The 26,240-nt window shown below is 41.5% G+C and overlaps 1 protein-coding gene across 5 annotated transcripts in view; it reads left to right on the top strand.

The window, feature by feature from the left end:
* The first annotated feature begins 10,236 nt into the window (after nt 1–10,236).
* Nucleotides 10,237–26,240, top strand: part of PIEZO2 (piezo type mechanosensitive ion channel component 2) — a 287,338-nt gene continuing 271,334 nt past the window's right edge. For 2 of the 5 annotated variants that reach the window (XM_066183542.1, XM_066183569.1), the window contains exon 1: nt 10,237–10,484. In XM_066183542.1, the coding sequence (XP_066039639.1) occupies nt 10,421–10,484 (64 nt within the window). In that variant the 5' untranslated portion in view covers nt 10,237–10,420. The remainder of the gene's footprint in view (nt 10,485–26,240) is intronic. The other 3 variants (XM_066183552.1, XM_066183579.1, XM_066183560.1) reach the window with 3 other exon arrangements.

Here is a 26,240-nt window from a genome sequence, read left to right as displayed (position 1 = left end):
TTTGCATTAAAAGACAGATTGCTCAAAATTCAAGAATTCCCTTAGTGTCCAAACTAAACCGTGTTTGTAGCTGTGGGCTGATCAAAACCTGTTGCCCTCTACTGTTTCATTTTCATCATACAATAATAGAATGGCCTGGATTGGAAGGGTCCTTTAAGATGGTCTAGTTCCAACTCACACCTACCACTCACTAGATCAGGTCTCTCAGGGTTCTATCCAACCTGGCCTTGAACACTTCCAGAGATGAGACAGCCACAACTCTGGGCAACCTATCACCTACTGCCTATCACCCTCTGAGTAAAGCATTTATTTCTAACATCTAATCTAAACCTACCCTTCTTTAATTTAAAACGATTGTCCCTTGTCCTGTTACTATTTGCCTGTATAAAAACTCCCTCTCCCTCCTTTTTGATAAGTCCCCTTAAGGTACTGGAAGGTCATAATGAGGTATTCCCTGAGTCTCTTCTTCTCCAGGCTGAACAACTCCAGCTCTTCCAGCCTGTCTGCATAGGAGAGGTGCTCCATCCCTCTGACTCTCTTCTTGTCCCTCCCCAAGATCCGTAACAAATCCACACCATTCATGTGCTGGGAACCTTAGAGCTGGACACAGCAGTTGAGGTGGGATCTCACTAGGGGTGAGTACAGGGCAGAATCATCTCCCTTCACCCTCTGCCCACACTGCTTTTGAAGCAGCTATGGAGTGCACTCTGGGCTGTCAGTGCCCATCACTGGGTCACGTTCAGCTTTCCATCCCCAAGAATCCCCAAGTCCTTCTCGTCAGGACTGCTCTCAATGAGTTCCTCTCCCAGTCTGTGCTCATGTCTGGGATTTCCTCTACCCAGATGCAAGACCTTGCACTTGGACTTGCTCAACTTCGTGAGATTCTTGTGGGCGCACTTCACAAGCTGGTTCCCCCTGGATGTCATCCTGTCCTTCTGTTGTGCCAGCTGCATTACTCAGCTTGGTGCCATCTGCAAACCTGCTGAGGGTGCACCAATCTCACTGTCTATGTCATGAAGGAAGATATTGAAGAGCACCTGTCCCAGAACAGAGTCCTGAGGGACACCACTTGTCACCTACCTCCACCTGGACACAGAGCCATTGACCACAACTCTCTGTCTGTGTCTGTCCAGCCAATCCCTTACCCTGCTAATTTCTCTTTCCAGCTGAGCTGAGTTGACTAAGAAGAGGTAAGGATGCAAAGGGCTTGTTTATTCAGCCCAATGTCAGGTATCTTGGGCTGTAGGATCAGACCTTATGGCAAAGAATGTTACTGTGTGTAGCAGCCGGGCAGTTCTGGCATCCTGCTGCCAGAATCCTACTGTCCATAAGAGCTTTTAACAGGCAGGTAAACCAGAAATGGACTCACTACCAACCCCCCAGTTTGCTAAAGAGTCTAGTGGAGGGAGAGGTGAATAGCTTGAGAGAAAAATCCAGCACTCTCAAAACAGGAGCTCTGGATTGCCCTCTGGAGGTGCCTGCAGCTCTCTCTTAACTTTATTGGGAGACCGGGCTCCCAAGTTGAGTGGCGAAAATATTCACGTATGTAAAACATATCACAGACCTAGGCTTTACATGTGCCCACTTCAGCTATCAAACAAGCCACCATGAGAGCAGAAGTTTTTGCAGCAGCCAAATCACTTGAGAAAGTGCAGTGGTGCAGATCCCTTGACCTTACTACTGGTACTATGTGTGTGTTTGAGGGCTAGGAGCCACCTCCTCGAGCCTTGTAGGAGTGGAACAGATGCAAAAACTTGTGCTTCCTTTGCCTGTTTTGTGCCACTTGCAGGTGGATGCCTCATGGATCTGTCACACATAAATTACCTGAATCCCAGTACACCTCTCTATAGAATAAAAAAAACAAAACCAAAAAATTGCTTTATGAATCCCACAATGTCAGACAGCTGCGCTTTGGCATTTGAATCTGATCCTGCGGAGCTCCTTGTGTTTCTTTGGAGATTGACTTGACCCTGTTGTGAATAATAAATTACTCAGAAGTTGAATCCACTTACCACATTGAAACATGCATTTCCTTTTTTTCTGGGCATATGCAACTGTGTTAAGTTACTATTGTCTTGTTTTCAGATAGATTTTAGTAATTTTAAGTGCAGAAATACAATTAGAAAAGAAAAATACTAAATTGATGGGAAAACATAATAGAACTACCAGGGTAGGTACTGGGAGTACTCAATACGTACATGAAAGGATCTATACCCAAAATGAATTCCAACAGTTTTTGTTTATGCTATCTCTATAATGTAAATGGAAATTTTTATATCTGTGGATAACAATCCAAAAGACTCAGAAGAGGTGAAAGGAACCTCACTATCTACCAGAAAGTAGGTCTGCATATACAATTCTCTTTGGTGTTTTTGTTTTTGGTGGGGGTTTTTTGTTTGTTTGTTCATTTGTTTTTAAATTTATTAAATGAAACAGGTTTGGCAATACTTATGTGGGATCCAAAATATTTTCCATGTTCATATGCCTGCATTGACTTCACACTCAAATCTGAGTTTGTACCCCAGATAATAGGAACATGCACAATCACAGAATTACAGAATCATTTAGGTTGGAAAAAGTCTTTGAATCATTGAGTCCAATGACTAACCCAGCACTGCCAAGTCCATCATTAACCACGTCCTTAAGTGCCACATCTACACATTATTGAAATACCTCGAGGGATGGTGACTCAATCACTTCCCTGGGCAGCTTGTTCCAGTGCTTGACAACCCTTTCAGTGAAAAAATTTGTCCTAATATGCAATCTAAACCTCTCCTGGCATAACCTGAAGTGGTTTCCTCTCAAGTTAGAGAGAAAATGATACTTAGATTATTTGGAGGAGTTTAATTAGTATTTTTTAGTCTATAATGCAATGCTGAATCAAACTGGTATCTGAATGAAGAATTAAAATTAAGCTTTTTTTTGAACAAAAATATTAATTAGGATCCATCCCGTGACTCCAGTCATGTGCTATGTAAGTTTTGTATGCTTTTTCCAGTGGTGTTATTGCTCTTGAGGCAGTGTTTTTCGAAGACAAACTTGTCCTCTTGTGCCATGAAACAGATGTGTTACAAGCAGTGGTATTCCAGATTTTCTCAAACTGGTCAATGTGCTTGTGCTTTTCCAGCTTTGACTCCTTGGCTTAGAGGAGAATTTACAGTCCATGCCTGTTGTCCAGGTCACCAATGATGTCTGCAGGGTGTCTGATCCTTGGTGTCACATGGCGTTTGAGAGCTCGGCATGAAGCTCTCTCTTTAGTTCAGCAGTAATTATTTGGAGCTGCTGAATTCTCACTACTAAAGAAATATCTGTCTGACCACAGAAACAGTCCCTGTAAATGAATTAGCAGGGTTTTGTTTTTTTTTTTTTTCTTTAGCTGTCAGGCAGTATGCATGACTTTCCTGTTTCACCTCAAAGTGGACTAAATTTCTAGCATTACTATCTAATTATAGCACTGGTCATTGGAATGGAAAATTATGGTTGCTTGGTTACTCTGGGGACAGATATCTCTATCCAAACCAGTTAGTTTTTAAAAATTATTTTAAAATGTATACTGCTGTATGGAGCAACCCTGCCAGGTAATTCGCTCTTTTGCCTGGAGCCATTCATCAGCTGACTTCCTCTCCTACTTCTCGACTCCCTCTTTCCTACCCAAGACAGGGATGAAGCACACATGTGTATGTGAACATAAAATCATTTCCTTCCCTTCTCTTCCTCATTTTGTCCATCTCCTCCCAGCCAAGTTTATCCTGTAGTTGCTTAGGGCTTCTGTTAAGGACTTTATCCTGGAGTGACAGGAAAAATGAGAAAAGGGGGGAGGTGAAGAACTATGTGTCTGCTCACCCATCAGGTGACTGAGCTAAGGCATGCCAGCAGCTTTCCTAGCAGAGCCCTGCTGGAGCCACTTCCCTTTCCAACCTGAAACTGCCATCTGGTTCCTTACTTTGCAGATCTGCCTGAGGTGTGGTAACAACGCACAGAGATTTTATAAGGATTTTTTCAGTGTCCATTTAAAGGGAAGCAAAAGGATAGGTTGTGCTTCTCCAGCCTTTGCAGAAGAGCACGTGTTGCAAAAGTAGGCTCTGCAGAAAGGCAGGGAGGGATGAGGTGGCAGACGTGGGGAAACTGAAAAGAGACATCAGACTAAAAGCATTTCATTGTCTCACTAGAAGGGAGTGCTCCCTGCCCACGAATCCCCCGTGAATGAAGAAGGGTGGTTTTAGGGGATGCCTGCCCACTGCCCAGATTTCAGGAATGATGCATTTCAGTCACAGTCAGCCTAAACTGGATCTGAGCTCAGGACCTGCAGGAGTTAGTGGTTTCCTTGATTGCGTAGGTTCAGCTGGAGGAAGGAGTTCTGGCTGAAGCACAGGTGTGTGATGTCTGCTCTTACACTTGGGTAATAAATCTATTATTTTACTGTTATAGTGCTCCATGGAGAATTCTGGTTTTGGTCCAGCATGCTTTGGGATCTGCTCAGCCTCATTTCTCTTTGCTCTGCACTGATGCCGCCAACAGAAGTGTAAATTGCGACAGTGCTTCTGAGATGCAAAGGCCCAGCTCTCTGCCAGCTACTAATCATATCCCCACCACAGCAGAGCATCGCTGACAGCCATTTCCAAAGGAGTCCAGATGAATGTTTAATGCTTTAATTCCAGCTAGCTCAGATCTGTTGCATAGCTCTCTGTTTACAACTATCTGGACAGGAGTGTCTTGGAACCACTTAATTTCATCACGCACTTTATGATCATGTTGTAATTATCTATAGTCAAACCAATGATCTTGATTACAGAGCATGACCAGGAATAATTGTATTTCATGGCATTGTTACAGCTTGTTAAAATTTTTTCTTTAAAATATGCTTGAAATGTAAATGTATTAAACAGATACTCTAAATGGTTAATTCTTTTTCAGTGACGAGTAGGAAATTTATTACTTGTGGTTTTTTTCAGACTGAAAAATAACTCTTGACAAGCTCTGCTCTTTTACTAGACAGTTTTAATTATGTGACATGCCTGTTTGTTATTTGACAGTCTGCTCATGTTTGGACTCTGAAAATGCAGGGGAAAAATTCACAGTTCATTGTTTATTGAACAATCCTTTCAGACTTTGCACAATATTTTCAAAAATTCTTCCAATGTATAATATGATTACATGCAGGCAGGTAAACTATGCATGCTGAATTAGAATTTTTTTTTTAAATATTATTTTTAAATCACTGCTGAGGTGTGGGTGCTTTAAATTCCCTGGAAAATTTAGAAACTTGCAAACAAACAAAACAGTGGCTCACCTGCTGAAGCTTACATGATTTGAAAGGATCAAACACAATTCATGTATAATCACTAAAACTTTGCTCCTGATATGAGTAAATTCACCGGTATGTAGTGGCACAGCTCTGTGTGAAGATCCCACTAGCTTCCACCTTGTCTAGCATCTCTTGTTAATGGAAATGGAAGAGCTTTCCTGTGTTATTGATGCAGCCACACAATAATGCTGGAGGAGCTTGGGGATGTGTTTGGTTTCCATCCATTCAGTGAGCAACTCTGTTTTGTTAGTCCTCTGCACTGACCACTAGACAATGCCATTTCCCTTTCCCTTAGTCATACTGAATGTTGCTCCTAATGATTAACTTCTGATCTATGTGGAAGTGTTCAGAACAGATTTCCTTTATAATTGCATTGATGGTCAATGACACTTTGAGACACCATTTGGATTCTGCCAGGCTTGAGGTCCTACAAAATGTGATGAAACCGGAACTGCTTGAGTACATGGCAGATCTCTCCTGTTGGGTTTTACATTATTCTCACATGAAGATAATAACATTTTGATGCTTCCTATTTGATCAGATTGTAAAACCCATCAGAACAAGACCAGCAACCAACAAGAGTTTCTATAAATAGGTATTTACTGAGCAAAATGAAAGTTCTAGACAGGCTCTGTGACATGAGTTAAGAACACTAACAAAGGCTAAGAGGTGCAAAAAAAAAAAAATCATACCTTTGGTAATTCATCTGAATTTAGAAAGTTTCTGCACACCCTGTGCCCAGTTCTAATTCATCTGAGATGAGTGGTGAAATTGCAGATAATCAATGGAAGATAAATCAAGCATGGAGGAAATTTGGAGGCTCCTAAGAAAATTTCCTGCTCTGCTGGGGCAGTTGAACATTTCTAAGGATGCCTACTCAGCATACATTTGAGTGGAATGAATTTCCTTATTGTAAGGCAAGACAAGCTCATAATTTAAGAAGATAAAATAGTTACTGAATACTGATGGTACTGGGGAGGTAAACTTACCCTGACCAAAAATCAGTTTGAACTATTTTTTTTTTAACTTTTCTTGAACCAGAACTGAACTTGAGTATTATTTTGAAGTTTAACTGAACTTCATGCTGGAAGTGAACAACAACAACTTCAGTCAGAGCTGAATGTGAACTAAGCTTAAAAACTGAATTGCTTGACTCCTGGTGAGCCGTTGCAGGCTGTTCCCCCAGCTGCTGACAGAACTGAGCAGGAGGAGAATAGGTCTGAGGAGCAGGATGTTTTCATGTATTCTTAGGGAGCACGGATCAAGAGACATAACACACTAGTTAATCATCACTGCAAATGTTAAAGCCATTTCCTTCCCCACAGGTCCCCAAAGCAGGACTCTCATATTGTAAGAATAATAAATATGAACCAACACTGTACAGCAGTGACTGCCCTGAAAAGGCTTCAGTAACTTCTCCTGCCTCTCAGTGGAACTTAATGCCTTGCTGCCTCTTTATATAGAGGAATTTTATTTCTTCAGCTAGTTTAGCACTCATTTATGGGGCTCGCCAACTGTATGGATTGTGTAATCACGTAATATATACATATATACGTGTATCCATAGTCAAGCCCTTGTTATACTATTCAGAGTCTCTGACTGTTAGAACAAAGGCATGAGTTCATGATTCAAACAGCCAAACAAACAAGAAAGCTCAGCCAATTAGAAGCTATTTTTCTGAACAGCACTGTTTTGGACAGTCAGCTCAATACAGTCAACTTCAACCACCAATTCTAAATGATTTTATTCTACCGAATGGAATTGGTGACACAATACATTCTGGATTTTTTCCTCCCAGTAGCTCTCTTGGCCTCTGACTCTGTTTACTGCCACTTTTTTTGACTACTGGGTGGAGTGGGAACAACATTTTTCAAAAAACTCCAAAGTTATAATGACAATGAAGGTTTGAAAATGAGGTAGAGCAAATCTTTTCATGGCTGAGGTTTGTTATTTTATAAAAGTAAGATCTTCTTCCCATTCTTTATTAAGGCTTCATCAGCCTCCCCAGTGCTAAAATGTTTTCACCTAAGGTGAGTGTTACACACCTGGGGGCTGAGATCCTGGTAGCTGAAAGTAAGGGAAAGAAATGCTGGTAGGTGATGGGATAGCTACATCCACTGCTAGCACATTTACTGGATGGTAAGGGACTCACAGAGTCTGGCAACTTCCTGTGGTTTGCGGGGGAAAGAGGAAAACTGTGTGGCTCACAGTGTGATTTCACTAAGTTGTATGCCCTTAGGGAAGAAGCAAACCTCTTGCTTTATATTCAAATTGCTTTTATGTCACTTGAAAAAACTGGCATTAGCTAAATAAGCTCCTGGTCAATTTCTAATCATTGTTCTCTGTTAGGTACACTTAATCCAACAGACACTTCTCCCATTAATTCAGTTTCTCTTTCTATATTTTAGTCAGTCCTGTGCTTTATTGCTTCCATGCTGGCTAAAGAGCCTCTCCAATTTTCAAGTTAATGCATTTATGGTTTCTGTCAACAGCTGAGCTACAGAAGGCATATACAGTTCTTGGTAAGGCTTTATGTATTTATTTATACTTTTTACCACTCCAGAGGTGTGTGGTTGGACGGTGGATGTTTCGTTGTTCTCTCAAAATTCTATGTATGCAAACAGTTAACTCCCAGCAATTGTGGGAAAGAGGTGTTGTTACTTAGACGAAAGACATTTTAGCCAAAAGGTGGCACTGCGGCTGCATAGATTTTGCAGTAGATGAGCAGTCTGGTAAAACGTAAGGAGCCACACAATAGGTTTATTTAAACTCCTCTTTTCATACAGTGTGAATGGTAAATATTGAAAACTGGCTAATTATTTCCCAAACACTAGCATAAAACCAATGCTTTCTGAAGTAAAGATTTTGGTAACTGTACTATAAAGACAATAAATACTTCATCCTTGCTTGAGTGAATTTGAAAAACTCAAAACCAAAACAACAAAACAAAACAAAAACCCCCAAACCCGATCAATATGTGAAAATGTGTTGCCAAAGTGCACAGAATGTTTCGGCTGTGCATGTATCCTGCACACAGAGACTACTATTAACCTATTAACTGCTGCTTTGTAGCCTCTAAGGCAAGGAGATCTTCCTTGGGAGCTTATAATTTTTGAGATGGATCCTGTGGTCTTGAAACAACGCTGGGATTGACTTTACCACAGGCTGATCAGACACTTCAGCAGATCGAGTAGTTGCTGATCCTAGTGTTCTGCCACCTACAGACACCATCACTAGGTGTATTCACCAAGATTGATGTGCACAGAAACCTGTGCCAGAAGACTGTGAATCACCCATCCAGGCTTGGTTCATGGTCGAGATGTGTGGGTGAGCCATGCTGGGCCTGAATGTGGGGAGGGAGGGAGCAACTTCCAGAGGCTGTGCCCTGACAACGAGGGGTCACATTCATCGTGCTGGGACCGGGCTTCCTTACAATCTCTGTTAAGGTAGGCAGAGGTTACATTTTAACTCCTCACACTGCCTGTGAGCTGAGGAGGCTTAGGCTCTGGTGATAGGGTTCCTTCTATCAGATTCATCAGGCACACGGAATTACTGTCTGTAGCTGGTTCTCCTTAGCTTTCCTGAGCATTTTCATATATGTAAGTCTCGAGCTTATTACTTCCCAAATATACTTGTATCAGTTACTGTTAGCATGTTACATAATATTTGAATATCCAAATAATTGCCATTATTCATAAAACAAAAGTCAGATGTCTGCATGGCTCAACACTTGTCGTTTGAACACCCCCCCCCCCCGCCCACCCGCCCCAATACATAGTTTTAATTTTTTCTTTAAAAGACCCTTTGTATTTTCCTGTGAGTCATGTTCATGTTTGTAATCATTTTTCTCTGTGAGAAGGATATGAAAAGACCTTCCTTGAAAAGCACAGGAAAGCAAAATATGCTTAAGTAATTGTAAGAGTAAGAAAACCAAAACAAAACACCAAAACAAACATACAAACAAGACTTCAAGAGCAAAATCTAGGACTCTCTACATTTGAAGTAAGGCTGGATGAGGTCCTTCACCAGGAGGAAGGGCTGACAAATTATGTCAAGGAGCAGAGGGTCACTGCTCCTGCTTTCTCTTACCCCAGATCATGCATGGGAGTGAAGTTACCTAAAGCACTGACCCCAGGAAGAGGATGTTCAATCTAAACTTCCCTCATTTAAGTATGAGGGATTGCAATACATTTCCAAAAAAAGAAACACATTTTTACTTGTATTGGTAACAACATTAATAACTTTTTATTTTACAGCATCACTATTTCAAGCCTGCCTGTGAGTTTCATTCAGTACACACACAGGGACACACCAGCTGGGCCTTGAAGCGGTCCCTTTAAACCAACAGCATTTTTTAACCAGCACCGTATTTTAAAGGGTAAAAAGCTTTCCAGAAAAGTCAAATACATTCCAGCCACCGGAGATCTCTATTTTTTCCAGGCGACAATTTTCTTGTGGACCTAAATGCGCTGCTGAAAAGGGAGGGGGAAGGGGGCTGTAGCAGGAGTGGCGGGAAGTGAACAGATTAGGGAAAACCGCTCCCCAGTCAAGGAAAAAAAACCCGTTAACAACAAAAATTTAAACGAAAGAAAAAAAAAAAAAAGTGAAGAAAAAGAAATTGTTAACACCCCTCCCCAAAACCAATAGGAAAAGAAGCGTTAGGGAAAACGGGCGAAGTTTTCAGCGCAGGACGGGAGCCGGCGCGGTGGCAGGACGGTGCCCGCGGAGGGGCGCGCAGGCAGGGGCGGGAGCGGAGGAGGCGCGCAGCGGCTCGGGGCGGGGCGCGGGGCAATTCCCTGGCGCGGCGGGGGCGCTCCCTGGGTGCCGCCGGCTGGGCCCGCGCCGTCGGGCGAGCGGGGGAGGGCGGTGGGGGGAGCCCCGAGGGGGCGGGCGTGTGCGTGCCCCGGGCCGGGGGTGCGGCGCGGCGCGGCGCTGCTTGCATGGTCTGCCGCCGGGATGCGGCGGGAGGCGTGAGGCAGCGCGGCTGAGGCGAGGAGGTGACGGGCGATGCTCCGCTGCCGCGGCGCCTCCGCTCACGGGCGGCCCTAGGAGCGGCGGTGGCGCGCAGAGAGGGACGGCTCTCCGGCCGGCCGGCCGCGACCCCCGCCCGCCGCGATGGCCAGCGAGGTGGTGTGCGGGCTCACCTTCCGGCTGCTCCTGCCCGTGTGCCTGACTGCCGGTACGTCCCTCCCTCCCTCCGTGGGTCCCCGGGCGGGTGCGCGTCCCGGGGCCGTGGAACCGCCGTCGCTGCCCGCCGGGGCCGGCGTCTTGGGGGATGCTCCGCTCTCCTTCCTCGTGGCATCTCCCCCGTTCCGCTGTTTCTCCAAGAAACTTTAAACTTCGTAACTCGCCCCTAATTTCATATCTGTTTGTTGTTGTTATTAAGTTTTGTCGCCGTTGGTGTCCCCCGGGGATGCGGGGCTCGCACGTGTGGCGGGGCTCTTGCTCGCCACCGCGGCACCGGCGTGCGGGGCTCGGCGGGACTCCGCGGCTTTTCGCTCGGAATAGTTGCCGCTGCTTCCCGAGTCCCGCGTCGTCCCGCATCGTCCTGCATCCTCCGGCTAGGTGTGGGAGAGAGAGGATTCAGGGTTTGCCCTCTAGGCAGGCTGGTTCAGCCTCCGTGTCAGGGTTTCGGGGGTACTTTTTTAAAGGGAAGAGTGTGCGTCTTTCAGCAGGAGCAGATCTCAAATTTACGGAGGTTTTTAGGAGGTAGATTTTCCTTACTTTGAGTGAGAGAAAATTTCAATTTATTAAATCGCGTTACTTAGCAGGCGGCTATCCAAGAAACTAATTATTTTTGAATGGAGAACTGAGCTGTTCAGCTATGGGTGAACACGTTAATATTAATCCGTGCCCTCCGTACAATTTGAAAAAAATTCCGAATAAGTCCCGATTGCCCGTTAGATCGCAGGACGACGGGGTGGCCTCGAAGGCCGCGGTTGCGGAGAGCAGCTCGGCCGAGGCTGGTGCCCGCCGGGTCGGTGGAGGGCAGCGGGGCGGGAGCTGGGGAAGTGGGGGCCGGGAATGGCACGGCCCGGGGAGAAACCCTTCGATGGTCAGCTCCGCGTCGCGCATCCTCCGCGGGCGGCGGAGCGGTGCCGGCCGTACCTTGCGTGGCAGCCGCGGGGCTCCCGGGCTGGTCCCGGGACGCCGCCGGCCCCTTCCCGGCCGCACGGAGCGGGCACCGAACGCCGCGGCTGCCGGGAGCGACTCCCACTCTCCACACGGTCTCGCCGTCCTTCCGGGACCGGTCTGCCTGTCCAGCGGCCCCCGAAACACACATCCATCCCGGGGCTTTGCCCTTGACTAACCCCATGGCGGCCCGGCCAGCGCCTCTCTATTTCAGCATCTTTCCCTCCACCCTGCCCGGGAGCTGCCCCACGCTCTGCTTCCAGGTGCCCTCCCCTGCCTCTGGGAAGAAGGACGCGGATCCCACCCCCAGCCCCGCTGGAGGCATGCGGGACGCAGGGCGCTCCCTGGTGCCTCGCGGTGTGCAGCCCTCCTGCTTGCGCGGCCTGGGAGTGAAAAATGCGCTTTTCCCCCGTCGCTTTGCCTGAGGCCGTGTAGTGGGTGCTGTTAGCACGGTTGTATGAGGGGTGAGATGGAGGCAGCTTTTCAGACCACCACCAACATCTGCATCCTCTTTCTGCTCCTTCTAAAGCCCGTGGTCTCCCCGCAGGTGCCCAGCCCTAGGCTTGGGTGGCCACCACTGGTGGTGGGAAGGGCACAGTGCCACTGATCCATGGCAGCAGATGGGGGCTTTAAGGCTGTCCTTGTGCAACCAGGTGTCTGTGCCTTGGTGGCCGGTGTGCGGGAACGCTGTGTGTGGAGGAGCTGGGTGGTAATGTATGGGGGAGGTGGTGGGATGCCCTCAAAGCCAAGGAGTGGGGGTGTCAGGCGGGTCTTTCAGTGCCAGCATTAGTCATAGAGCTAACTCCCTGTTTGGAATTAGTTGGGCCCCATATTTTCTTTAAATTTATGAAAGATCGTTAAAGTATGAGGATGAATTTACTGGAAAGACACGTGGGAAGAAGAAAGGATTATAGAAAAGAAATGGTGTTTAAGTGAATTTTTTTAGTATTACTCTAATAATATAATATCTTGCTGTAGTATTTAAATAGGAGGGGTATTGTCCTGTCAGGTGCTCAATCTTGCTCTTGCCAGACTTGTTCTGTACCAAAACAAGTTCAGATAAAATGGTTTTGCTGTCTGTATTCATGATATTTAGTAATGCAGAAGTACTTTCGCATTGCAGTAATACCTCCACAGATGAGAACTGATGTTGTCATGAATTGCTTATGCTCATAAATCTTACTCATCTGAGGATTAATCGAAATACAAAACCCAAAAGAGGCACTTCCCGTCTTGAGTATTATAAAAGAAATCCCGCTGCGGAACTTTTGGGTTTGGACCTCGCGATCTTGTTCAGTTGGATTTGAGAGAAGAATTGGTAAATGGACAAACAGCTTTTCTCTTGCCTTAGTATGTGTCTGTAGGTATTATTTTTTCCCCTCCTTTACGAGCTCTTAGCAGAGTCCTCACTGGGGTGAAGCCTGCTTCACTCTTGCACTTACCTTGTGTTTGCACCTGAGTTATCCCTGAGCCACCCCTGAGCCAGGGCTCTCTTCCTTTCCAGAGCATCAAGGAAGTGTTTCATGGGCTTCCTGAAAAAGGCTTTTTATAGTGATGGTTTTTTGCATGACTTACGGTGAGATTACATCCGCAGCTGAAAAGCTGCCACAAGGACTCACTGCGAGATTGATGCTCTTCTGTCTCCTGCCCCTGTCTGGGCAGTGAATGTGTCTGGCACTGCCAAAAGGGTGGAAATACAGAGTGCTTCTTTTGCTTAAGAATCCATTGTGTGTGATTTTAAGGTGCTCAATTACTACAGTTTCTTATATAATTTGCTTTTTTGTTTCTAAGACTACAAAGTAAAGAGGTTGGAGAGCCCTGAGTAAATGTGTGGAGGGCAATGGCAGCTGTGGCAAACTCACGAAAAATAGCAGATCTGCTAAGCTGAAAACGGATTCTTTAAATACTGTTAAAATGGTTAATGTTTTAAGTCTTAATACCTTAAATATCTTAAGTTTACATACTTTTAACAGAAATACTAATGCTAGTTTGCATTTACAAAAAAAAATGTCAGTTTGCTGTGACAAAATACTTTCTAAGCACTGATTTAAGCACAAACCTGAGAAAACACAATTCCTCATAAGAATTTTTAGGATCAGAGCTGTAGCACTGGAGAGTGTAATCTTGTGCAGGTAAGCCTAGATATTTCCATTTAAAGCTCAAGAATGATGTGTCTTGAGCACCTGATGAAGACAGGAAATTTAACATGCACAGAATGAAAGGCTTTGGAGATTGAAAAGCTAATTGTAGGCTTATGACTTCAAGGTTGATCCTGTCATGTTATTTTCCTAATAAAAATCTTATGTTCAGTCCAATGTGATCCTCGAGTTTATATAGTAACTTAGAGTAATGTGAAACTTATTGCAAATAAAGTAGTGTTTTGTAATAAGACAGAGAGAGTACTTTATTGAATTCCTATTTTTTTTTTAGTGGGATTACTACAATGTGATATTTTTTCTGTACTCTAGTAGTACAATGCTGAAAAAAACAACAAAATAGAGGAGAGGGGGCTTTTGGCACTGGTGCTGGAAAGTGGGCTTTTTGTATTTTGTCTTTTAAAGCTTGAGCCTTGGTTTTTTGTTACTCATATATACTTAAAAAATGCAAGAAGTGATTTTCCGTGTTGAAGTAAGGCATCATAACAATCCTTTGGTAATTGCTTTCTTTGGTTTATAGACACTTGAACCACAAAACTGGCTTACTCGATAACAGTTTTTAATTATACTGCTTCCAATTGTTTTAGTTCACACACAATTCATTAGTTTTCTCTTTGGCAAAACATGGCTATTTTCAAGTGGGGTGCTGGGGAAAAAAAAAATGCTTTGGTGATTTTTCCAGATAGATTTCTCTGGGTTTTGACTGATGCTGTTGGATTGTGTGTTATCAGCAAATGGGCTTCGGTGAGGTAGTTTCCTGGGCCAAGTGCTTCCCAGAAGTTAGACTTGCTTTCTGAACTCTTTAATTTTGACCCAGATGAACTAAGAGTTGTAGAAGCTTCTAGAAAGTTTGGGGGTTTCTGAGGGTTTGAATGCAGGTATCAGGGTTTTGTAAGCAATGGCAGGTGAAAAGAAAATACTTTAGAATTTTAGTGGTGACAGAGATCAGATATTTTTTGGAAATCTTCACGACTTTCTTTGAGCCAAATACTTAAAATCCTGATAAGCAGCAGGAATTATTTTTCTTCATTTTATTTCTTTTATTTCTCCTTTCAGCAGCCAGTACTCATGAGAATAACACTGAATGAATCAGAATTAGCATCTCTTCAGGATATGAACAATGTATTTCTTAAATAATTAAATTATTTTCAAAAATGCACATATTCAACTGCTGGAAGTGCCTCAGTGGGAGTGAGGTCTGTGTTCTGCCTTGGAAGGAAAAGGTAGATTCCAGGATGCTCAGGTGATCTTTTATCCCCAAATTAACAAATATTGATGAAAAATTTTAAGGGGAAATATCTGAATTTCTACATTATCAGGTACTAAAATGCTTCTTAAATTACATGTTTGAAGTGTATTTCAGAATCTGATACCTCCCTATGTGTTTTGCTGCTTTGAATTATTGCTACTCACATTTCCTATAGAGAGAATAAATTGGACAACTGTAATACTAAGGCAAGCCTCTGGAGGCAGAGAACCACACTGTGCTTGGGTTATTTATTTTGTGCTTTTCATTGATTTCACTGGAGGTGGCTGTTCAAGAAATGATCATAGAAGATGACATTTTGTTGCAGTTTTCAGGTGACTGAATGGTTTTTATGGGCATGTCTCTGCAGGTGATGTCACAGTGATGACATAGTGTAATGGTTTAAAAGCAAAACAAATGAGAAGCTCCAAGTCAGAGATACAATTTAATAGGAAAAAAGGAAGGAAAGTAAAATAAAATAGATGCAATAATACAAAAGACCACTGACAGAGCCAGAATACAACCTGAGCGGAGTGATGGAAGCAGTCCAGATGAGGTGGTCTTCCTGAAGCAGTGATCCTGTAGAAAGGTCTGGTAGCTCGGTTCCTTTGGGAATCCAGTGGGTAAGCGCCCTTCTGGTGTTCAGAGTCTCAGCTTATATCCAGGCTGGAATGCTTGGTTCCTCCCTCTGGGCGGAGCATCTCACAATGGGATGGTGAGTCATGTGATAAGGACTAATGGGCCCATTAACAGGAGATAGCCCAGTAGGGGGTTATCTGTGAGCTGTGCAGCAAAGGTGCTGATGGCCCATTAACAGAAGATAAGCCAGAGTGGAGAAGGCAGGGAGCACTGCCTCACCTGGTTTCAACAGTTCATGAAGATGGTGATAGAATATACTTCAACCCAGGACACATAGCAAGGTGTGATGCAGGGCACTTTGTGTAGTGGCATTGCATGTGACAATGTATACGTACGTATCAAAAAAAATTGACATATTTTAAAAGTTGAAATAAACTTCCTGTAGATGGGGAAGTCCTGCTCATTATGCTCTAAAATTGGTCAGTTACTGAGAGGAAGGCAAAGATCAGACTGGTGGGGTTTTTTTGTCATAATGGTGACATTGGGGAATATTTATTTTGATGTACCAAGAGAATGATAGGGACAAGCATGATAAAAATTCACATAGGCTTCCCATTACACTCTAAAACTCTGCTGTTGTCCCAGAGCACTCATAAAAGTATTAGTCACAGGAAAAAAAAAAAAAAAAAAAAAAAAAAAAAAAAAAAAAAAAAAGGAACTTCTCTCCATAAGTTCTTGCCTTCTCTACTTATTTATCCTAACCATTCTATTAAGTGGTTTGAATCCACTTAATTACTAAGATGAGCTAAAACCAGAAACTGCAAGTTTGCAAGGGTTAGGGCTTACCTGGTGGGTAACTTGCTCCACAGGTAGCGTTGAACGTGGGAATGGAAATCAGCGGGAGACAGCTGACTGGCCAGAGTTACTTGAAGAAAGTGGACTGTTTTCCTGGTGACTACCAGAGCTGAAAAGCATTTGAATCCTTTATTTGTTGTGCTGGAGCTCATGAAAATCATGTCATGCATGAAATTCCCTCTCTTTTAAATTTTTAAATTGCAGGTACAACACTGAGCCATATTTTGGTGTGGTTTGTTTTTTTGTTTGTTTTGGGTTTTTTTTTATCAGAGCAGTCAAATCAAAACATGAAATGACAGACCTGTGTGTATTTGGTGATGCCTAATTTTTTGGTGGATGTTTCTGATGGAGATCAGGGAAGAGAATGATACTGTTATTGCACCTGCATGTGTGTAGCTATGGTGCTTTTTCATTTCAGGTATTTGCTAAAAGTCCAAAACCGCAGGAAACAACAACTAATTCCCAATAGGCAGGGAGACAGAGTTCAACAGTTTTAACCACTTAAACACTAAGGTACCTTGTGTTACATCTTTACCAACACGTTTGTTGGAGTAGCAGAGTTGCAAATAATGGCACAAGCCGAACAACTTCAGAGCGGCTGGTGTTGCTGAAACGACTCCTGGAAGGAAGTATCATCCAAAGAATTGTATCTGAAAGGGACACCAAATTATGTCCTCCTTCAGGGGAAAATGCTCCATATTTTCTTCTCTACATGCCTTCTCACTCTGAAATGATAGCCATTGTAAAGCTGCGGTGTCTTTTTTTGAGGATAATGTTTTGCTTGAGAAAGATCAGTAACTACTTTCATGTGTTAGACTGTAGCATTCTGAAAAACAGACTGTTTAATTGCCATTGTGAAGAATGAAGCTAGCAAGTTCTAATTACTGCAAAAGTCTATGTAATGAGTAGATTGTACATGCCCTTCTAATATCTTTAGGCCGTTCTAAAGATACTCTAAGTATGATTTGCAAGTAAGAGGCTGTATAATTTTTTTCCTATATTGCACCAGACTGATCAATATTTGTAACTAAATCAATCCAGATTTGTTTTCTAAGGCAAAAGTTTTCTGTAGCATTACTTTTGTGGTGATTGCAGATCTTCATTCTGTCATCTTGACAGCTCTCTGAAACAAAGCAGGTCAGAAGTTGGTAGTGTGTAGATAAGAAGCTTTCGGAGGAAGAGCAGTTTTTGCTGCCAGGAGTATGAGAGAAACTGAGAGAAACTGGTATACTAGGAGTTTTGTCAGATAAATCAGCTGTTTTGGCATGTTTGTTAGAGGTATATCCGTAGATGCAGGATGTGGTTGTATTAATGCACTTCTCTTTTTCTGAGGGTCTTACCTGTCTATTTCCTATATTAAGAAGGCAATTGTTAAACCTGAATGTCACTGTAAGGTTGCTATTCTGTATTTTAATTATTTATATAATTAAATATATCATTAATTCTGAGCTGCAGCGTTAGCTTTAATAATATCCTGTGGCAACGAATTTCATCAGTGAATTCCACCATGAATAAAAAAAGAGTACTATTTAATTCATTTTGAGTTTGTTACCTTAGTAAATAATCCTTTGGATGAGAGAAAGCATGGATAATCACTTAAATCAACAACAGTGTAGTGTTCTATTTACTCTAACACTTTAGAATAACATTTGCAAGCATAAAATCAACCATTAAGATTAACTGTAGAAATTAACAGCTCTGAGTTTCCTATCAGTTTTCCAGTTCTGAAGAGAAAGGGATGAAGATTATGTTAATCTGCCTTCCCCATAAAAAAGGAGTTTGAGGACAGGATACCTTTACAACTTGTATAGACAGTGCAGTGTAGCTCATCCCGGAATTCATTCAGGTGGTCTTTAGTTTGAAAGGTGTTTTACAAAGGAAGTCAAACTTAAAGTGACTCTGTGTTTGTGAGTGACACACTAATCACACCCTTTTGGGCAAAATATTCTAAAGCCTGGGACTCCAGACATTACATGCTCTGTCTACTGTTTCCAAGCCACTAATTAGTTAATATAGCTTGACAGAACCATAAGTTAAAAGTGAAGTACTAAGTGGTATTCAAGAGGGGACCAGTTCTGTCCCTTGATCAGAAGTTGAGGGGATGTGTTCTGGACTCCTGTTGTGCTGAAGCATGCCAAGCACTATGTGGTTAGAGATGCTAAACAAGAAAAGGTGCTGTCTTTTTCCTAGTTGTGCTAATGCCACTCAATAAAAAGTCGATTTTTAAAAAAAAAAAAAATTTTTCGGTTGAAAGGTTTGCTATTAAAGAAATTATCTCCTAGGTAATTTGAGGAACACTAAACTCCTTTTCCTAGAAGTCATGTATTCCAGGTTGCATGTGTATGTTCGCTTTAGTTTAGCTTTTTTAAAGTGCAGATTGAGGTTGCAAAGGCTCAGAAAGGAATGGTCAGTGAAACATACTGCCTAGGCAGTGTAACCCTCCCCACTTTTGCAGTCTGATAGTAGGCCTTTATCCAAATTGATAAATCTCCAGCTGTAAAAGGTGATGTTGATTACAGCATTATGCATCTCTGATGTTGATTTGCTTGTCAAGGAAATCTAGCAAACACGTACAGTGAGACTTACTCTGAATTTAATTTTATTACATTCTCATATATTGGGAAATGCCTGGAACATGGAAAATGGTTGCATAGAGGCTGCATCTGTTTGTATTGTGCTTTTCTTCCCTAGTTATGTTTGTGGCTTTTTACAACCTCTTCCAGAATCACAGTTTCCTGGTCACTGAGAATAGATTAATTCATAAGCCAAAGGAAAGTGAGGGAAATTCGTCTCAACAAATCCTAAAGTATGTAGAAAACTTTTACAACCACAAATAAATATTACATCATGTTGTCATCTACGACAATATTGTTTAAAGCAGTGTTCAAAAACACGTTTCAATTCATTGTTCATTCATTTAATTCATAGTTACATACTTAAATACAGTTCTACAAAACAAGTTAAAATAAACTATATGTTTTAACCCTTCAAAAATTTCTCAGAAACCAGACTTTTTGGTGCATGTATTTTGAAAGGCTGTTTCAGGTGCAAGCATAGAATTGTAATTATTTTCTTTGGTTTTGCATGAGTCATTGACACCATCAACATCATCTTTGAGGGCAGTAATTGTGTATTTCTGTAGAGAAAGTCATACAGAAATATTTGTGCCTTTTCTGAATGCTAAATAATAAAATTGTTTTCTTAAGGTTGTAGTGCTGTTGGCCAAAGAAATTCTGTTGTGATAAGTGTACCATAAGCTAGAAAAGCTGCATAGCTTTTTGATTCTTCTCCTTCTTCCTCCTCCTCCCTCTTTCTTGTCTAGACATTTAACATGTCAAATAACTGTAATTTGAAGGATAAAGATCTGTGAAGTATGGCCCAAATCTCTTGTTTGTTAGCTAAATGTGGGGCATGTGTTTTTGCAGTATAGTGCTGTGTAAACAAAAATCACCACTTCCATAGCTTATTCTCTCAAAATTGAAAGGAAATCAATAACCAGCTTTTTAAAAGTTTTCTTTAAATAAAGTGTTTTTGCTATGTTCTTAAAAAGCAAACATCAAGTAAAGATAATCAAGTTTACTACATTCTTCAGTCATTTTAGAGTATAATTGGGCAACTATCCCCAACAAACCAGTGTGACACTGTGACTGTGAAAATATGTTTCAACTGCAATCTCTATAGTTCATGATTTTCACTATGCTTCTTCTTGTATATAGACTTGGTTGTCACATGTTCTCTAACCTTGTAGTGTTTAACTTGTTAGCCATTTGTTTTTATTGAACTGAGTGAGTGAACTCCATTGTGATGCTGTTGGTGTACGTAAACACGTTTCTTGCAGCTTTTCATTGCCATCGGCATGTAAAGCTTCACAGTTGCTCGAAGATTCTGACAAATATTTTTCTTGTTAATTTGCTGAAAGCGTAAGTAAACATACTCATTTTGTGTGTGTTTAAAGAAAAGATCCTTGCAGTTTATTGTACCACAGTGATTTTAGGCATAAATTGCTTAGAGATAAAATAACTTAATGTGAATTAAGCCACTGTCAAATTTTGGCAGCCTCAATAAGCCTATCCTGATGCCTATGTTTTTATCATAGCATGTAGACAGACTGAGGGGTACAATGTGCTGTTTGGAGGGTAGAAATCAGGGTTGACCTAATAATTTAAGTTCACCTCTCCCTTTAGAGAAGTCCACATTAAAACAGAGAAAGGAGGCAATACACAAATCTTGTTTTCTACAACTTGGCTGCTGGGTGAGCCATAATGGCAATAGTAAGGAAATGGCAGAAGGTCACAAGTGGTCATTAGTGTGCCCCAGAGGATGAAGTAGTTGGAATTGCTAGAATAGCAGAAGAAGAATATCAGGTTATTTCCTGGCTATATTTACTGTTACTGTATTTGGGGGAGTTCCGTTTGTTTCTTCCCCCTGTGGAGTTTGCTGTTTCCTGTTGCTCTTGGAATGGAATAGCAGTTAAGATTGTTCCAATGCTACACAATATTCCAAACTGGAAGGAACAAGAAGGTCTCATTACCAGAGTATCCTGCCTGCATAATTAATGCGTGTTAGTCGTCCTTGAAATACTCAGAAATGAGAATATAGCAGCTGTTAAAAAAAAAAGGACAAGAACGTAAAGAATGAGCTAGCCAAGTCACTGGAGTGAGCCTCTGTTTTGAGGAGAATGAATAATATTCTGCTGTGGGGCGAGTAATTCCACAGTTGTTCGGTTTGGATTTCTCATGTGTTCTTTTGAAGCAGCTGAGGTTGGCCACACCCCTGCCTACCCCTGCCCAGGTTTCTGGGGTGATTATGCAAGGGGCATTGGTCAGTCTTTCTGTTTCCCGTCTCACAGCATCCCAGGCTGGGAGGCACCTCGGGAGATCTCTCCAATCTCCAGTTCAATGCAACGCTGAGTTTAACTGGGATTGCTCAGAGCTTTTTCCTGTTGGGTGTTGAGAATCTTAGAACGAAGGTCTGCAGCCTCTTCCAGTGCTAAATTAATCTCACAATCATTGCGATTCCATTTCTTTTATTTCCCTTTGTCTCTTACATCCCCCCCAACTTCCGTTTTTAGCCATTGTATCTCAGTAGGTACCTTCGTAAATAGCCTGGAGCTGTCTTTTCTATAACCTCCCTTAGGTCAGGGACCTGCTGTGAAGTGACCACAAAACTGCCTTCTCTTGGAGCTGAATGAGCCTGAGTCCCTTAGTCTCCACTGTCTTTGGGACCCTCCCCTGGATTTTTTGGAGTTTATCAACATATTTCTTTTCCTGAGAGAGGCCAAAATTGCATGTAGTTTAATGATAGCTGAAGAAAGGGAATAATCCCTTCCCTTGGCTATGCTGTGTTTGATACAGCCCAGGGGCTTACGTTGAATGTCCTAAGGGACCCAGGATTGGGAACTTTTTGAGCTTGTTTTTGTGTGACAAACAGAAAGTAGACATTTACTATTTTTATTGTTCCTTAAAAGAGAAAAGCCAAACCAAACAAAAAGCCATCCCAAAAAACAGCCCTGAACTTTCAAACTGTGACCAAAGGCTCGCAAGTAAAAGTAAATTGATGTTTGGATATTATATCTGAACAGTCAGCATTGCTACCCAGGCAGAACCTGTAGGAATTTTTCTTCCTCATTTTTCATTTAAGGAACCAAGCATTAAGTCTTTGCAGTAAATCCTAAACTCTCTCTCCTCACATGAAAGTAGATGCCTCAATATGTTCTTCAAGATGTTCTAGTTGTGGCTTTGGAGTTTTGATCAGGGACTGTGTAGCAGCAGATCTTGGAAGTCCTGCTGGGAGGAGTTTTTTTCTTCAGTCTTTGTGTAAACTCACTGCTACCTCAAATATCATGAGAGTGCAGATTTCCATTCTTGGTTTAAAGATAAATAAATTAATTATAGCCTGTATCTGTAGAGCATGTTTGATTTGCTGTGTTTGGGTGCATATGAAATGCACCCAAAAGCTCAGAAGAGTTGAATTTTGGTTTCTCATCTGAAAGTGCTGATTATTAATGAATGTTATTCTGTAACATTGGCACTGCCATCAGTCACTGACTTGCAATGAATGGAATGATGAATTAATACAAGACCTACAAAGTTTATTCCCAACTTCAAGAACTGTCCAAAGCTGGCTGTTCTAAGGAGCTAACCAGCCAGTAAATTATTGGCATTATTTTCCCAGCAATCATGTTCACATACTTGAATATCTTTAATTAGCCAGTATTTCTTGTTATTCTGCATATCTTTGACAGCTAATTTGTTTTAAAACCACAGGAAAAAATCAGCTCTGCATGTTTCTTTTTTGCATACTTTTCTCCTACATGACCTCCATCTCATGTAGAACTGACAAATTACTTTTAGCAGTAGTTATTTTACTGTTGGGTTGCAATTTTGAAACAAGTATTTGAAAAACTGTCTTGTGTTTTGGCCATATGAAACACTTTGTGCTGATCATTCAAAGAATCTGTTGTACTGGGTTCTATAAATCCAGCAGAAGGAATTGTTTCCAATTTTTTTCTCCTGAAAACTGCAAGATTTATTATTTATTTCTTTGACTGTAGTGTTCAGTTAACTGTGCTGCTTTTAGAGGGTCAGCCCACTGTATATTGGAAATTGCCTTCCCTAGCCTCTTTTATTTTACAAGAAGCATGGGAGGAGTTACAGTTTAACCATATGAAAAGTTGAACTGTTTGTGGCATGTAGCATTTGATAAAAGGCAAGTTACTGATTCCAAAAGTTACATGCAACCACTGTTTTTTTCTCTTGTTCTGCACAGGGGTGCCCTTGGGTGCCAGATGATTCCAAAGCATGGAAAACAATAATTGGTGTCCTTGTAGCTGCCCAGATGAATTTTCTGAGGGCTCTTCATTCTTCTGTAGTTGTGGGAAATACACTCAAGTCTTTCTGTAGCTTTTGCATACAGTCTTCTTTCAAATTCATGTTTTTCACTGTCTGTATATGTTGCCCTTTCCTTTCTTTGAAAGATTCACACCACCCCCCACGCAGTACTGCAAATAAAATATGTACTGTGTCATCTGTTGCTCACACTGGTGTTTTATTGTGAGATCATCTTATTCCTTAAATATAAGACATTGAAAAAGTAAATTTATATCTGCAGGGAAATATCAAAATAGTGTGTATTTAAAAAAATGTTTTTAAGATACTGGTAATTTTATCTTTAGAGTTTCATAAAGATCCTGTAACCAAAATGTTTACATATGTCTGATATTCTAGCAAGGAATAGGTGTACCTTTCCTAGTATGTGAGAAATGAAAAAAAACTAGGGCAGATGGACCTGACTCTCAGAATTGTCAGACTCCATGTAATTTACAGAGTCATGCTTGCTTAGAGGTACCTATCAGACTCAGTAAGTTTCTTCTTTGCATCCCACGTCTGTGTGTAAGGAGTGAATCAAATGTTCCTAAGGTGGGGAGGATGAGCATGCTACAGAATAGCATTTTTAAAATTCATATTTGCTATTAAAGGTGGAAAGATAAGTCAAGGTAAACATATACTATTTTCTTTTTTCCTTGAGGTAGTGAATATTAAAAAGTCTCAATTAAAAAATGTATTAGTAACATTTTTTACAAGAATTGATACAGTTGTATTTTTTGACATGTTGATGTTCACAGCTAGGATTTGTTGCTTAGCTGATTTTAAAATCTCACATTTCAGGTGAGGCAATTTTTTTGTGCATGATTAAAAAAAAAAATATATATATATATATATATATGTAATTTTTTTTTAAAACACTATAATGATTCCCAAGGCAATTGTCCAAGAACAATTGCTGCCTGTGCCAGAACGTTATTTGGAAATGCCAGTGTCTGAATTCCATGAATTAGATAACATATAGCACACCATCTTCACAAAGTTGAGTAAATCAGAGGAAGATGTAACACCAAATTAGAAAGAAACTGCTGCTGTTACTTCAGACAACTAATAATCAGCTTGTCATTCTCTTCATTACTGAGGTATGTTTGTATCTAATTAGATTGTTCCTTACATGTAAAATAAGAAATAATCTGAGATTCAACCTCAAAGTCAGCAGAAGCCATCTAGTTAGCGTAAGACCACAAATTATGTCAACAAATTAATGGTGTCATGGGTGTGCACAAACAGTGGAGAAGGAGACATTAATGAAGTGGTTAATCAAAGCTGTATGTGCAGATATTATTGGTGTTGTTCACACATTGTTACTTGTTTCATGCTGGTTTTTATCAAAATCCTGACAGAAAATATTGCCTTTCAAAGGCTTCTGCCACAAGCAGTAACATAATTGTCTCTTCTCATGAACGTGGAAAAAAAATTCCTTAGACTGTCAAAGTAGCCTTTGCTGCTAGTGTTTTTTGCTTCTTTTTTTTTTTTTTAATTGCTGCTGTCTGAAAACCAGATTCACATCCCTCATGAATGTTGAGTGTTCTGAGAAGAAAACCACAAACAAATTGCCTCCATCATTTAATAATTGTCCTTTGCACTTTTCTTGCAAAAAGAAGCTATGCTAAGATTGCATATTTCATGGCAGTTCACCCTGGCTCCCTGTCAGTTTATGTTATGGTATAGTAAAGCTCATTATATATTTAGATTGCTTCTAAGAGGTCATATCTAATAAAGCAGAGGCAATATAGAGTAAGCTAGAATAGACTAATTTAGGTTGGAATAGACCTTTATAAATCGAGCTGATGGCCTGGCACTGCCCCCATTAAACCATGTCCCTGATCATCACATCTACACGTCTTTAAAATACCTCCAGGGATGATGACTTTACCACTGGACAACCTTTCCACTAAAGAAATTTGTCCCAGTATCCAAGCTAAACTTCCCCTTGGTGTGACTAGAGACTATTTCCTATTGTCCTGTCACTTGTTACCTGGGAAAAGGGACTGATGCCCATTTTGCCACAATGTCCTTTGAGGTGGGTGTGGAGAGTGGTGAGGTCTCCTCAGTGTCCTTTTCTTCAGGTTGAACAGCCTCAGCTCCCTCAGCTGCAACTTGTAAGCCTTGTGCTCCAGACCCTTTACTAGCTCAACTGCCCTTCTCTGGAGACACTCCAGCACCTTGATATCCTTCTTGTAGTGAGGGGCCCAAAAGTGAACACAGGATTCAAGGTGTGGCCTCACCAGTGCCGAGCAGAGGAGGACAATCACTGCCCTGGCCCTGCTGGCCTCACTATTTCTGACAAAAATGACCTTGTAGTATTTGAATCTTTGTATCTTGCATTGATTTCTTGTGAGTTTTGAGTGGTCAGCATCCCACAGTGATCATCTGTCTTCTTATTTTGGAAATAATGTTAGTCAAATATAGAATGGATAGTGCTACCTGAAATATCTTATAATTTAAAAATAATTATAGCCAAGATGCGATATGATGGTTTCTTTGAGTCAGAATTGCTGAAAGTGGTAGTATTAAACAATTATATCCTTATAATTTAAATGATGATCCTGTAAGAGAAATCGGAATCCTTTGCCAGTATTTAACAGGGAGGGGAAAAAGTCAGAATTAGCCCCAAATACATTTCTTAGATATATGATGGGGTTCTGTTAACTTGGAAGCAGTTACTTTCAGTGCAGTGACAAATCTGAAATTGTGGGTTATGAGGTTATGACCAAAAGAGGTTATGACCAAAAGAAAAATCATCTAAAGAAACTTCACCATATGTATGAATTAGGTGTGAATATGAATCATGGTGCAATGGTAACAATTTGATTTCATTAGGTGCATGTGTAAGACACATAGATAAGATTGAACACTATGATCAGAGTTTCTGCTGGCTTCCTAGGGAGTAGAAATGGAAGCACTGGGCATTCAGAGGGTCTTGGTGAAAGGATGTGCTAGAAAATCCAAAGATCCTGTGAAAGAGCTATGAGATGAAACAAGCTAGTAAAAATTGTAAGGAAAATAAAAATGTTCAGTGAGTGAGATGAATTTACCATGGTCAAATCCAGAAAGCTGTGCAAATGGTTTGCATGGTTCAG

The sequence above is a fragment of the Chamaea fasciata genome, unplaced genomic scaffold (genome assembly GCF_029207755.1).
Source record: "Chamaea fasciata isolate MVZ Bird 193981 ecotype frontalis unplaced genomic scaffold, bChaFas1.0.hap1 SCAF_1, whole genome shotgun sequence".
NCBI lineage: Eukaryota > Metazoa > Chordata > Aves > Passeriformes > Sylviidae > Chamaea > Chamaea fasciata.
Note: the sequence above shows the minus strand (reverse complement) of the source record. Positions and strands in the feature narration are given on the sequence as shown.